The sequence below is a fragment of the Phyllostomus discolor genome, chromosome 3, assembly GCF_004126475.2.
Source record: "Phyllostomus discolor isolate MPI-MPIP mPhyDis1 chromosome 3, mPhyDis1.pri.v3, whole genome shotgun sequence".
NCBI classification, from domain to species: domain Eukaryota; kingdom Metazoa; phylum Chordata; class Mammalia; order Chiroptera; family Phyllostomidae; genus Phyllostomus; species Phyllostomus discolor.
This window is the reverse complement of record NC_040905.2, coordinates 210,349,942-210,363,697: the sequence shown is the minus strand read 5'-3', so window position 1 is coordinate 210,363,697 and position 13,756 is coordinate 210,349,942. Positions and strand designations below refer to the sequence as shown.

The 13,756-nt window shown below is 53.4% G+C and overlaps 1 protein-coding gene across 19 annotated transcripts in view; it reads left to right on the top strand.

The window, feature by feature from the left end:
- Positions 1 to 13,756, top strand: part of FNBP1 (formin binding protein 1) — a 115,391-nt gene that overhangs the window by 51,985 nt on the left and 49,650 nt on the right. For all 19 annotated transcript variants that reach the window (XM_028525748.2, XM_036022359.1, XM_036022358.1 and 16 more), the window contains exons 3-5: positions 1,086 to 1,142; positions 2,095 to 2,242; positions 13,378 to 13,440. In XM_028525748.2, the coding sequence (XP_028381549.1) occupies positions 1,086 to 1,142; positions 2,095 to 2,242; positions 13,378 to 13,440 (268 nt within the window). The remainder of the gene's footprint in view (positions 1 to 1,085; positions 1,143 to 2,094; positions 2,243 to 13,377; positions 13,441 to 13,756) is intronic.

Sequence of the window (13,756 nt, the reverse complement as noted above, 5' to 3'; positions counted from 1 at the left end):
CATGTTGGCCACAGGCAGGCATCGGAACCCGGCGGTCCTCACGGGACGGCGCCCACCGTGGGCCTTGAACCCCGTTCAGGGTTTCACTGGTTCCTGGGACCCGCCGAAAGTGACTGGTTTCACCCGGGTCTGCACGTGACCAAGGAAGGCAGCAGCTGGAAAAACGGGCTGGGAGCTGCCGCAGCGCAAGCCAGGCCGTGAGCGCTGAGCTGCTGCCGGTGGGGTCCCCTGAGGGCCAGGGTCCCCTGCAGGCCGTGCGCCAGCCTCCCCGCTGTTCCCCCAGCCAGGGCTTCCCGGTCAGGACCCACCGGAAAGCCGCCCGGGGAACCAGCACCAGGGAGGCGTGATTGTTGTTGTCATTGTTGTTTTTTAGGATGGCCTCTTAGTTTTTAGTTAACTTAAGTGTCTGAACGTTGAGGAGAGCGCCTGCGTTCTCGACCCGGAGGCGGGGTTAGGGAGCCAGACCCGGTGATGGGCTCATCGGGGCATGTTCGGTGCACACCTGCGGGGCAGCCTCGCAGGTCCCCTGGTTAAACGTCGTGGCGAGAACGTCCCCAGAAGGGCGTCTCTCCCGCCTGGGAGGACTTACTCACAGGCAGTTTCCATTCGCTCTTTGCCGGGAGCAGCCACACGCCCTTGGCACTGAGATGCTCCGTTCACACACTTGGACCCAGAGCCCGTGCTGCCCTTGAACTCGGGGCGGTAACGCTCGACTGGAGAAAAACCGCCCTCAGCTCAGGGTTCTGTGGAAGCCACTTTGTGTCCACACGTGGCCTGTCCCCTCCATTTCAATCAAGTCAGGCTGCCAGGTCCAGCGAAGTGGCCGGCTGGTGACCACGTCTGTTCTCGTCTGCCCCGCCTTCAAGGTGGCGGCTCCAAGCCACGCGAGTCCCTCCCGGCGGGAGCGGCAGCGCCCGTGTTGGGAGATGGGAGGAAACGAGTGGGTTTCGGCTGTGGGCAGTTTGTAGTTATCAGTTTCAACTTACCAGAAAAAAAAAAAAACAACCCACTAACTTCATCTGTCGTCCCTGATCTCTCTATTGTCTCTCTCCGTGTGAGGTGACATGTCTGTATTTTTGTTTTAGGAATCTTTCGAAGAAATACCAACCGAAAAAGAACTCGAAGGAGGAGGAAGAATACAGGTCTGTTGCCCATTGAGCAGGATGCCCATTGATCACGGCGTGGCACTGTCCCCAAGCCGTCGGTGCTGGTTGGGAAAGGAAGGGAGAACCAGATCCCAACAGCAACGAGACTCACTCTCTGTCTGTATCCATGTTAGCTTTTAAATCAGGGGCGAGAAACACATAAACCTACTCCCCTAACTTGTCTCACACTGAGCCGCTAGACCTATGCTAGATGGTTTCAACGAGGGTCGTGAAGAGAAGCTTAGAAAACAATCTAAGCAAACACAAGAAGTATGGATTGTGCGTTCTACAGTCGTGGTTTGGTTTTGTGATATCAAGAGCCTCATTCCTACGAATGCATCCAAGAAATAACGTATTTTCCGGACCATAAGACACACCTAGGTTTTAGAGGAGGAAAATAGGGGGGGATTTTTTGAAGCAAAAAAAATATGGTAAAATATTTAATAACACAAATAACATAATATTCCACTAATGTAAATAAACATAAACAGGACTCAACAGCAGCATTAACAACCATCATTCCTCCCAAATTGGGGGTGGGGGTGTCTTATAATCTGAAAAATATGTCCATTTTGGTCAGTGACTCAGGAGGTGTCTTAACACAGACGGTCTCCAAAAAGTACTGTTTCTCTACTTGGGATCTGAGTATCCATTACGTTGATACATACATGTTCTGGGTCACACATGTATTTGGACTCAGGGTTAACAAAGCCGACACTGCCCTGCGTAGCACAGAGCAGTTCCGGGTCACCAGCCGGAGAGCGTCTCTGCTGCAATTAAGTCTGAGCCTTTCTGGTGCAGACGCCCTCCTGTGTGATGAACGGATCGCCAGGGTCCTCCAGGGAGGCCGGTGCAAATTAAGCGGACGCGAGGGACTGTCTCCCCAGCGAAGGGAGCCCGGCCGAGCCCTCGTCTGAGGCGGCCGCGCGGCCTGTGTTCTGTCCCGCAGGTACACGGCCTGCCAGGCCTTCCTCTCCACGCTGAACGAGATGAACGACTACGCCGGCCAGCACGAGGTCATCTCGGAGAACCTGACCTCGAAGATCATCGCGGGGCTGGCGCGCTACGTCCAGGAGCTGAAGCAGGAAAGGAAATCGGTAACGGAACTTGTGTTTCTTTTTCCCCCCCTAAGACGTGGACCGAAGAGAAGGGGAATATCCCTGGAAACTTTAAAATGATACAGAACCCATAAACGGTGGGTCTTACACGGACGCCTTGGAGAATCACATCAAAGTTACGGGCCTTGTTCCTAGAAAGCATTTCTGGGTCTCTGTCATCTCCAGGGTCCCTGGGACACCCTGAAACTCACCTGTGGGCCCCCGAATACCAAGTAATTCGTTGGAGGAATTTAAACCCATCCGAGGGTATCAGACATACAAGAGTAAGCAGTATAACATGGTGTGCGTTGTGTGCTCGTAGGGCGTTTTAAAAAGCCAGAGAGACTGGACCTCTTGGCTCCTTCATTGCTCTGTAATGAAGAGGAGCTTTTACTTCTCCTGACGCCATTAGAATCTTCTCATAGCTTCTGTGTGAGCAAGAGAGGAAAATGTGCACTCTCAGGGTATTATTCATAGTCCAGATTCTGCCCGAAGAGACTGAGCTTTAAGCGCTGATCCGTGTCATCGAACTCTGACCTGTTGTTAGATGCGTAGTAACTTGTTCGGAATAGAGCACTCACGCGGGCCAGTGATAGGCTTTGTCAGATAAATCCGAGTCCACAGTAATTCCCGTAGTGCTCTGGAGGTGCAGGGACTCACGGGATAGGCAGGGTTCCGGCCGAAATGGAGGAGGCATGAATTAATCATGACCAAAATAGTTAGGTAATTGCAGTAGCGATAGTTGCTGCAAAGTACTGAATGTTTAGGTCTAGCTGCGATTTCTCACGTCCGGCTGGAAATGACATCTTGCTTAAGTACCACTCTTACCCAGCAGCAGCAGTACCATGCCTTCCGGCCGTGGGGTGCAGTGGCGAAATCCTGCCTGCCCAGAAGGACGATGTCCAATTGACTGCTTATAGCGTGTTTCCGGGCTCAGTTCAGAATCCTAGTGGAGAATTACCTTGCATCTGGATTTCGCTGTGTTTGAACAGACGAATCTCTAACAGGAGGCTGCGTGGTGCACATAGCCAGCTACGGAAAAGCCGAGGCTTCCTTCCCCTTTCGTATGGACGTGAGAGGGGGCAGAAGAAAGTGGGTGGGAGAAGTGGGTGCTCTCCTGGCCTTGGGGCCCGTAGCCCGACGACAGGCCGTCCGTTCGGTCTTTGAGCCTCAGACTCTCCCAGGTGGGATAGTGCTTGCTGTTCATGTGTGTAGGGAAGGATGTTTTGTTTTGTAATATATTTTATTGATTATGCTGTTACAGTTGTCCCATTTTCCCCTTCACTCCCCTCCACCCTGTACACCCTCTCCTACTCCCCCCCCCCGCTTTAGTTCATGTCCATGTGTCGTACTTATAAATTCTTTAGCTTCTGCATTTCCCACACTATCCTTGCCCTTCCCCTGTCTATTTTCTACCGACCATCTATGCTACTTATTCTCTGTACCTTCCCCCCTCTCTTCTCTTCACACTCCCCTGCTGGTAACCCTCCATGTGATCTCCATTTCTGTGGTTCTGCTCCTGTTCTAGTTGTTGGCTTAGTTTCTTCTGGTTTTGCGTTAGGTGGAAGGGTGTTTTCCATGCAGCAGTTCCCGCCTGCGCCGTATTCTCTGACGACGCAGCTCACTCACCCCATGAGTGTGAATAGCCCGTGTGCGTCCAGACACACACGCATCTGTAGGCTCGTCTTTATGAAAATAGGTTGACTTTTCAGAAGTAAAGTCTTTAGAAGAGAACCTTTCCTTGCCCCCCGTGAGAGCATAGCGTTCAGGAGCTTCCCCGGCTGATGTCCAAGCTGGCCGAGTTTCCTGCTGGGGGGCGGGAACCCGCTGTGGGGGCGGGAACCCGAAGGGGTGCGGGAACCCGCTGGAGGCGGAGGCCAGGGCTCTGAATTCCCACGCCTGCTGGGCTGCACTCCGGCAGCTGTGTTCTGACACGGTGTTCACCTTCCCTTTAGAGAAGAGGGAAGCAGTGGCCACTGTCTTTAAAAATATATATATATGTTTTTTAAGATTTTATTTATTTATCTTAGAGAGAGAGAGGAAGGGAAGGAAAAAGAGGGAGAGAAACATGAGTGTGTGGTTGCCTCTCACGTGGGCCCCACTGGGGACCTGGCCTGCAACCCAGGCACGTGCCCTGACCGGGATTCAAACTGGTGACCCTTTGGTTCGCAGCCCACACTCAATCCACTGAGCCACACCAGCCAGGGCTGTGTTGTCTTTCATTGACAAACATAAGTTGTTGATAAATCTTTACTCCTTGACAGTGTGTAGGATTCATTGGTGTTCAGTGATAAGGAGTAGAAATAAGTGGGAAACCAACAGTGTTTTATAAGGTAACATGATTAGCTTTGATGTGTAAACGCTGGAAATTTTACACGTGCTTGGTTTTCTTGGATTTTTACACGTTTATAGTGAATACGGCGTTCTGTCTCTTTTAGGGGACCACAGACGATAAAAACCTCTGTTTCTTTTATTTACTCTCCCTTTGATTTTGTGTTTTTTTTTGTGTTGGGGGGGTGCTGTGGTGTATTAGTTGCTAACATTTTTTAAAAATGTTACTAAACCTCTGAATTATAGAACAAAACTTTACAACCTTTGTGTACCAAAACCCCCATTTTTCCAAGTTTTCTTCTGAATGTTGTTTATAGATATGTAAACATTTATATAGAGACAGAGATACAGATATATAGATACAAATGTCACATCTCTATATCTCTATATACAAATATGTTACTTTTTATACATTTTATATTTCACATCTTTTAAAGTATTTACGTCTACATTTTACCTCTATGTCTCTATACAGATAAATATAACTTATATTCTTCTTTAGTTTCCATTTAGTATCCTAAGTACTTTCCATGCTTCTATGTGAAATATAGTTTTAATAATTAGAATTTTAGTAGCTGTATGTTCTAACTCTATTAAAATTCACCTACTTTTTTTTAAAAGTGAAATGCAACCACTTCTGTAGGTTTGCATGTTTTTTTTTTAAGATTTTATTTATCTATTTTTAGAGTGGGAAGGGAGGGAGAAAGAGAGAGAGAGAGAAACATCAATGTGCAGTTGCTGGGGGCCATGGCCTGCAACCCAGGCATGTGCCCTGACTGGGAATCGAACCTGCGATGCTTTGGTTCGCAGCCCGCGCTCAATCCACTGAGCCACGCCAGCCAGGGCTAATTCTTTATTGTTTCATCTATAGGCTATCCCTAGTTTCTGGTTAGTCGTTTGGTTAGCTACGAAAACAATACCACAGTGCACTTGTTACTTCTATAGCTGTTTTCCTCCTCTGGGGAACAGAGAGTCCCTCTCCACCCCGAATTCCCAGAAATGAGAATGTCGGGTCAAAGCATACGCGATCTGTGGCTCTCGATCAGACTTTGGTCATTTGTGTGGTTCACGGTCTTTAACGGAAGCATAGAGGAGACCCCCAGGGCATCGGAATGATCGACGTGGACATGAATGGGCTCCTCCGAGATGAGCCTGGCCTCAGATGTGCTCCTCCATGAGAACTACTGTAAATACACGCTTCCTAACAACGTTTGCACCTTGAATCAAGTCATTATAGAATTTTAGAGAGTGTTCAGGTGGGCTGCAGCCTCTGAGCTTGACTGAGGTTATCCCGATGGTCGCCCCCCACCCCCGCCCCTGCCGCACCTGAGGGGTGAGTGGGGATGGGCAGCCCCGCCTGGAAGGGGAGGCGGAGGCTCTGGCCTCCGAGTAGATAAAGCTCCAGCAGGTAGGGAGTGTGGCTTGGGCCGGCGTGCTGGCCGGGAGCAGAACCACTTTTTGGCAGGGGGTTCTCTGAAGCGTTCTAGAGGAAACAGGTACACGGGGTGGGGCTACCGTGGGTTTACCGTTTTGAGTGTGCAGAACGGAGTTGATACTTGTGTTATTAATTATTGTACTGTTTTCCGAACAAACAATTGCAAACCTACTTTTGCCCCACCCTGAATGATGCCTTTCGGGACTCACCAACATTTTTATAAACCTCAGAGAATGCTTACAAGACCCCACAATAGTTAGAACTGACATTACATTTTATTTGCCAGGTTTTGGAAATGTTTAAAAATAGGTACTAAAAAAGTATAACATTTCTTCCTAAAGTTAGGTATCGGACAGGTCCTCTGTATGAACTGTGAAGGGGCTTCACTTTTTTTTAAGATTTTATTTATTTATTTTTAGAGAGGGAAGGGAGGGAGGGAGGGAGAGAGAGAGAGAGGGAGGGAGAGAAACATCAATGTGAGGTTGCTGGGGCTCATGGCATGTACCTTGACTGGGAATCGAACCTGCAACACTTTGGTTCGCAGCCCGAGCTCAATCCACTGAGCTACACCAGCCAGGGGACTTCACTTTCTATAAGGTAGTTCTGCAGCACAGACGACTCCAAATGTTTACTTTTTTTTTAGAAGGTATTACAGCAAATAGATAAGACCGAGTGTAAAGGAAGCAAAAGCTGAAAGGGGTTTATCTAGATGTGCAAGCTAATTACACACCCATTTCTGACGGAGTTAGTGCTGCGGAGATTCAACTGTGGGTACTCCATGACGAGGCCAGGCCCTGTCCCTCGGAAAGAAAACATGAAAACTGGGATGGGTTGGAGGTTTCATGACCCGGAGAAGGGGCGGTGGGTTTTCGCAGCCGCTCTTCCTCCCTGGCGTCCCTGCATTTATTTAAGTAACCGAAAGGCCGGGCACCCTTTGATCTGTTTGTCGTTGGTCTGTCGCGTGAGTCCCACTGTTCGCAGCACACTGAGTAATACCCACCCCCCAGTGTCATGTGTCTCTAGAAGGGGATTTTGTACTGTTTTGACTCTTTTATTTTGAAAGAGCATGTGACGGTGGCATTAAGCCCTGTCACCACTGCGTTTCTGTCACCTGCAAAGCCACTGGTCTGGTGAACCAAAGAAATCTTGTCTTCTTTATGGGTCAACATACCTAGTCGTCAGGACCCTTACGTTCTGCCCTTGATGTCATGGACTTGAGATGCGACTCTGGGCTTCCGTTTCGCCCGTAAGCTGGCATGGAACCTTCCTCTTCATCCAGGAGTTGTGAGAGTTACCTGACTAACGTGTGTGTCTCACCCAGCTCGCCTGCATCCATCCGGTCGTCGTACCGCTGGCAGTGGAGGGTCCGGTCCTGAGCTCAGCAGCGCTGACAGTGATGCCCTGGAGCCGTGCGGGGCAGCGTTACCCCATCTAGACAAACCCCGGGTCCCCCAAACGCCCGTGTCAGCCCCATTCCAACCTGCACATCCTCCACTCCATCACAGCACTGCCTGTTAGCTTAGTGGTGCTGGCCGGAGAGGCGGGCACCCAGGACTTCACAGAGCATCGGGTCCTGTGGGCTCCCCCTCCAGGAGGTGTTGTCAGGCCGAGCCCTGCTCACCCCTTCCTCCACGGGTGCCCCGTCGGTCCCTCACCCTCTCGCCTGGAGGACTGTGTTAGCCGAGCCACCGAATGCCTCTCTGTGCTTGCAGGCTTGCCCGGTGCTCAGTGGTCCAGCCACCCCTGACCCCTGTCGCCCTTTCTACCACCAGCTGTCTTCCAGGCAAATGCAGCCGTCCCTCCCCTGCCCCCCCACCTCCCCTGCCCCCCCTCAGAACAGTCTCCATAGAGCAGCCAGCGCGGTCTTGTGATAATGCAAAGGCAAAGTAGACTGTGTCACTTCCCTCCCTAAGTCTTCCAGTAGCTTTCTGCGTGCCCCCTGTGGCTTGGGAGGCCGTCCAAGGTGGTCTGGCCCTGGCCCCGTCCTGCCTCACCCCTCACTCCACTCTCGCCGCATGCACCAGCAGCTGGCCGCCACTTCCCCCGAACACACCCAGCCCTTCGCCGAGTCACAGATCCTTCGTTGCCGCCCCCGCCGCTTGGCAGGGCACGTCCCCTGGCCCTTCCAGTTCCCGCCGGCACTCCGCTCCAGGCTCCACCCAACCTCATCCCAGATCCCCCGTCCGAACTGCCGCCCGCACACACGTGCCCCCTCTGCCCCCCGACCCTCTGTCCCCCGGCCGCTGTGTCCCCTGTTTTATTCACGCAGCTCCCCTCGCACTGGGGCCGCGCCCTGCTTGTGTGGGCGTGCAGCACACGTGTGTCGGATGCGGAGGCCTCTCCGCCCAGGGGAGGGTTGCCATCCCTGACGTGTCGCCCGTCGACCTGGCACTCTATCTAACCCCCCCTTTCTTAAAAAAAATAGTTTATTTATTTAGTTTTAGAAAGAGGGGAAGAGACGGAGAGAAACAGCGATGTGAGAAACGCCAATCACTGGCCTCTCACAGGCCCCCAAGCGGGGACCCTGGCCTGTGACTCAGGCATATTCCCTGACTGGGAACCGAACCTGTGACCTTCCGTTTCACAGGCTGGCGCCCAGTCTGCTGAGCCACACCGGCCTCTATCTCACCTCTTAATAATGGTGATTCTTCTTGTTTTGGTTTGGAAGTAAGAGCATGATACCCTGGGAAGGGATGAGTGAGGGACATGAGTCATTCGCTGCGGAACAGCGGTCATTGGAAGATCCTGTCATCCCGAGAGATCATTGGGATTCTTCAGGGAATCAGAGTTTCAATATGAGAGAAGGGGTTCTTTTGAAGAGCAGATGAAAGACCGCTGCATTCTGGGTAAATTGTAGAGGTGAGGGCTCTGGGTGGCAAAAGCCAGCGTGAGGATGACAGAGGGGACGCCAGGACAGGGAGTGAAGGAAACCTGGCCGGTGTCGCTGGCCCCGGGCCACGGGCAGGGTCCCCTGCCGGGGGCCCAGATGGTCCGTGTTCGGGGGAAGCTGAGCCACGTGGAGCGCGGCAGTGGAAGGTCGGCATTTTAGGAACCTTCAGCACATTTGGCTGAAGGTATTTTCATTACAGATGAATCTGGGAAAATGAGCCTTAAGTGACAGCAGGAGGTGATACCTGTCTCGAACAGTTCTGCGTTTGTGGCTTCAGACTCCAGGGTGGGGTGCGACGCCCCGGTGGGCGAGCCTGAAGGTGCCCGCACCCTGGAGTTCAATGCTGCGCGGCTTCACCCCGAGTCAGGCTGAGCAGGGACCCAGTGTGCCAGCCCACCACTTTGTGGGTTCGGGGGAAGTCGTGACGTTTGTCACGGACCGAGTTTCCGGGTGCTGCCTTTTCCTTTGCCCTTTCCACGCCCTTGAGTTCCTCTGCTTTCATCTGTGGAGTCTGAGTTCCATTTAAAATTCCAGATGGCTGACTGTCTTCCGAGGAGTGTTCCTTCTTTTCTTTTTTTTTTCCCGTTTTCTTTTTCTAAGTGGCTGTTCTCACGTCGTCGGTGCCGTGGTTGGCTCCAGCAAGGAGTCTTGGAAGGCTAACGGCCTGTGCCTTACACACAATAGAAGGGAGCCTCCGTTGTCCCTGACGGCGGAGCGTGGGTGCTAAATATTCTTCCAGTGCGTCCGGCCCGAGGAGGGGCTCTCGCAGAGAGAGTGGTCCGGTCTCTTGAGAGCTTTGTCATTGTCCTTTTTCTTGCCATGAACACTTGCTTATTTTAGTTTCCCTGTGATTTCTGATCTCAGCGGCCCCTGGTCCCTGGGAAATTTCTCAAACATTTCTGAGGGATGGTTTTTGTCTGTGTGTTTTTTGGGGTCAACCGAAAAAGCTGAAATGAAAGTGAGGTCAGCTGTCGCCCAGGTACGGCCAGGCGCCTCGAGCGGTTCTTATTGTGCTGGAAGAGAAACCAAAGCGTCTGCTTGCGGGAGCCAGTCGGGGCCCTGCCCTGGGTCCCCAGGGATGGCGTTTCCTGTCTCCCCGAGAGGAGAGCACAGCCGGGTGACTTCTGACCTCACCCCGTGGCTCTGAAAGAAGCGCTCATTCTCTCCTGCTGGAGAACAGTCCCTCTTTGTGTAGGGCTCGGGGGCCCGCGCCTTACTCACACACTCGCGCGGGGCCCGGCCGAGAAAGGGTTTGCCATTGTTGGTCAACAAGCAACAAACGCATCTGGCCGGCCGGTGTGTGGGGCTTGGTAACCGTGAAGCCGGCTTTTCCCATTAGAGGAGGGACGGTGGGCCTGGACCCAAACGGCCGCAGCTTTCTGGGTCACACGCGCGCAGCCCTCAGGAGGCCTCCCGCTCCTGCCCCACCTCCACCGGCCGTGTCCCGAGGCATCCGGCCTCGGCCACTGCGTGCGTGGGCGTTGCAGCCAGAACCAGCAGGAGGAAGAGCGCCCCCCCCCCCCCCCGATCTCTTTCTCGCCGCGCACACACGTGTCGTTTTCGGGTCCTCGCTTTAGCCTGACAGAGCTGCGGCTTCTCGGGAGAAAGCTCCCCCGGTACAATCACGGCCCGAGTTGTGCTTGAAACAGAAATCCGTATGCATGATAAAGTAGTTGAGTGAAGGGACGGCAGGAGAGTGGATATGTGGGTTTTCCATTGGAATCAATGCCTCATGCTTCCAAAATAGGGCTTTTTTTTTTTTTTTAATTTTTTTTAAATTCCGGGAATGATGGAGCCAAGTCCTCCTTTCCTGGGTCACCGGCTGTCCCTGTCTGCATGTCCTTGTGCCCGCATTGCCTTGCTCCACCCAGGGGAGCTTTTTCTTCTGGGGCCCCCCACCGTCTTCCAATCTCAAAGTAAAACTGGGCAGCACGGGGAGACTCTTCAGCAAACTGCATGACGTGGCGATGCTGCTCGAGGAGTGGGGATGGTCCTCGTGACGGTTTGGGGAAGTCGCATTTCTGCACGGACAGTGACACTTGGGGCCGAAGGCGGCCCCCTGGAGAGGCACAGCTGAGCCGGCGTCCCCCCCCCCAGCTTGACCTTCTGCCCCTCCGTCCACTGGGACCCCTGAGCACTGCCCGCCCCCCATCCCCCGCTGTCACTCCCCCCTCCCCCCCCCCCCGTTTGATTTGTGGCTTCCAGAAAACCCGCCTGCACTTTGTACTTCCTCCGAATTCAAGGCTTTCCTAACTGTGCCCTCAGCCCTACTTCTCACTTCCCTCCCAGCCGAGATCCTATCTGGCCCCCTGCTCCCTCCCAGCACGCCCGGCCTCAGCCTCGCTTCTGCCGGCACCTCTGCCCTGTTAGGAGACTTGAGGGCAGAGGAAGCCCCGGGGGGCTCTCTTGGGTTCGCAGACACTGAAAAATTGCTGGGTGGATAAAACTGGCTGTCAGGAGGCACTGGGGACAGTGAAACGTGACCTCACAGGGAGACGAGAAATGCGCCCTTATAAAGAAGCACTGTTCTTTGAAAGAGAACCCAACCTTCCCCCTGCTCCCCGGCCTCCCAGGAGTCAGCTCTCTTCTGTGACTCAGCTGAGGCCCAGGTTCCGCCCGCCCCAGCGAGGTGAAGGTCCTGAGGCTGCACAGGGGGACCTCCTGTTTCCTGTCCCTCCTTCACCCCGCCTTCTCCGGAGAGCCACCCCTGCTGCTCACCTGTCAGAGAGGACAGGGCACGTCCAGCCCAGTCACCGAAGGAAGCTCATTTACTCAGAGATGCCTTCAGGATGTGGTGGGGGAGGGTTCAGGGACAGCACCAAGGGGCGCTGCACCCCTGGGGCTGGTCGCACGCAGTGGGGAGCTCCTGTGGCCCCAGGTCTCAGGACAGGGGGAGCCTTGCAGGAACTTCATAGATTCACTCTGGGGGGGCTGCCTGACCTTTGCAGCTGTGGCCTTTGGTCGAGGGCCCCCGCCCACCTAGAACATCTTCGCCTGGGGAGGCCTTGAACTTGATGCGTCCCCCTCCCCCGGCCCCGTATGCCAGAACCTCTCCGAGGGCCAGGGAGCCTGCACAAGTGGTCCAGGCAGGCCAGGACAGAGTCCCCCCGACCTCCAAGTCTCTCACGGCCCACCACAAATCCTGGTGGTTTGCGATCAAAGGACACGGGAGTCCGGCCCCCGCTCCCCACCTCCACGGCTACCCCGTGGTCCGAGGTTTCGTCATCCCCGGAGGGAGCCTTCTGCCTGGAGCCTTCCCGCACACACAGCATGACTCCCGGCTCGTTCAGGCCAAAAGCCCACAAGACCCTTGCAGGGGTGTCCGACCTTTGGGCACCTCTGGGCTGCACTGGAAGAAGAGGGTTTGTGTTGGCCCTCACATGAAATACACAAACACCAACGAAAACCGATGAGCCAAAAAAAAAAAAAAGGTTTTAAGGAAATTCACAATTTTGTGTTGGGCCACATTCAGAGCCACCGTAGGCCGCATGGGGCCACGGGCTGCGGGCCGGACATGCCTGCTGCACAGCCTGCCCCCTTCTCCTCTGACCGCATCTCCTCGTTTTGTGAGGCGCACCTGGGCTAGTCCTCGGGGGCCCTCTCGGGCCAGCACCAGGCGCACACCTGCCTCGGGGCCTCTGCATGTAGCGGGGACGTGGATTTATGTGGACACTTTAAAAGATCCAAGTCATGGGAACATCCAGCTGCAGGAATGCGTGTGGCAGCATTGTGCATAGTGGCTCCAAACTGGGAACACCCCAGACGTGCATCAGCTGGCGCATGGACAGCAAGGCGTGGTGCCTGACCACACCTCGGGGTGCCGGGTGGCCGTAAAAAGGGATAAAGCACTGAGACGTGCGACCAGGTGGATGAACCTGGACAATGTAATTTGCCAAGTGAACATTATGGAATAATGAGAGCGTGAATGCCGGTCACACAGGGCTTCCTGTTGTAACATTTCTTCTATATGAAACATCTAGAAGGGGCGTATCTATGGAGACGGGCAGTAGGTCGGTGGTTGCCCAGGGCTGGGGACGACTCGGGGTAGGAGGGCGACAGCTGAGAGGTGCAGGGTTTCTTTCTGGGGTGAGAAACATGGATCGCAGTGAGGGTTGCGTATTGTTGCGACTCTACCAACAGCCATCGACCTGTGCAATTTGAATGCGGGAACCATACGGGACGTGAATTGCATCTCAAGGCAACGAAACAGAGAGACCTAAGTGATTTTTGTCTTGAAACACCCCTGGTCCCTTGGACCCATGGTGTGTGTCTTAGAATTCAATATTGCAACATCTGAAGTTTTAAAAGGGTTCTCTGTGCCTATTCTTGTTTTCATTTCCCCTTTATGTGTTACATCTTGGATTTCTCGGGAGGGCACATGCTGGGTCTCCACAGTTGAGTGTTGTTTCAGGGGGTGGGTTTTGTTCTCGTGTCAGCACGAGGAAGGGTGGGCTGATCACTGTGTGTTTTTGCTTCCAGCACTTTCACGACGGACGGAAGGCCCAGCAGCACATAGAGACATGCTGGAAGCAGCTGGAGTCGGTGAGTGGGAGGCCCGAGGCTCGGGGAGAGGCCTGGGTTGGTTTTCTAATCTGGATCTAAGGGAAGCTGGAATCAACCCTTCGTGCAAAAACCAGTGAAAACACCAAAGGAAAACGTCTTTAGAGATTTTCCTAATTTAAAGGTAGTCTGTTTCTAGAAACTTGTATCTGAAGTAAAATGTCGAGCCAGAAGAGCTCCAGGAGAGTATTTTTCTAAGGAAGTCATATGGAAAGAACAAAGATCAGGCAGTGGAGGTGAACATAAATGCAGATTTTTTAAAAAAGATTTTACTGGTCCTGGCTGGCGTAGCTCAGTG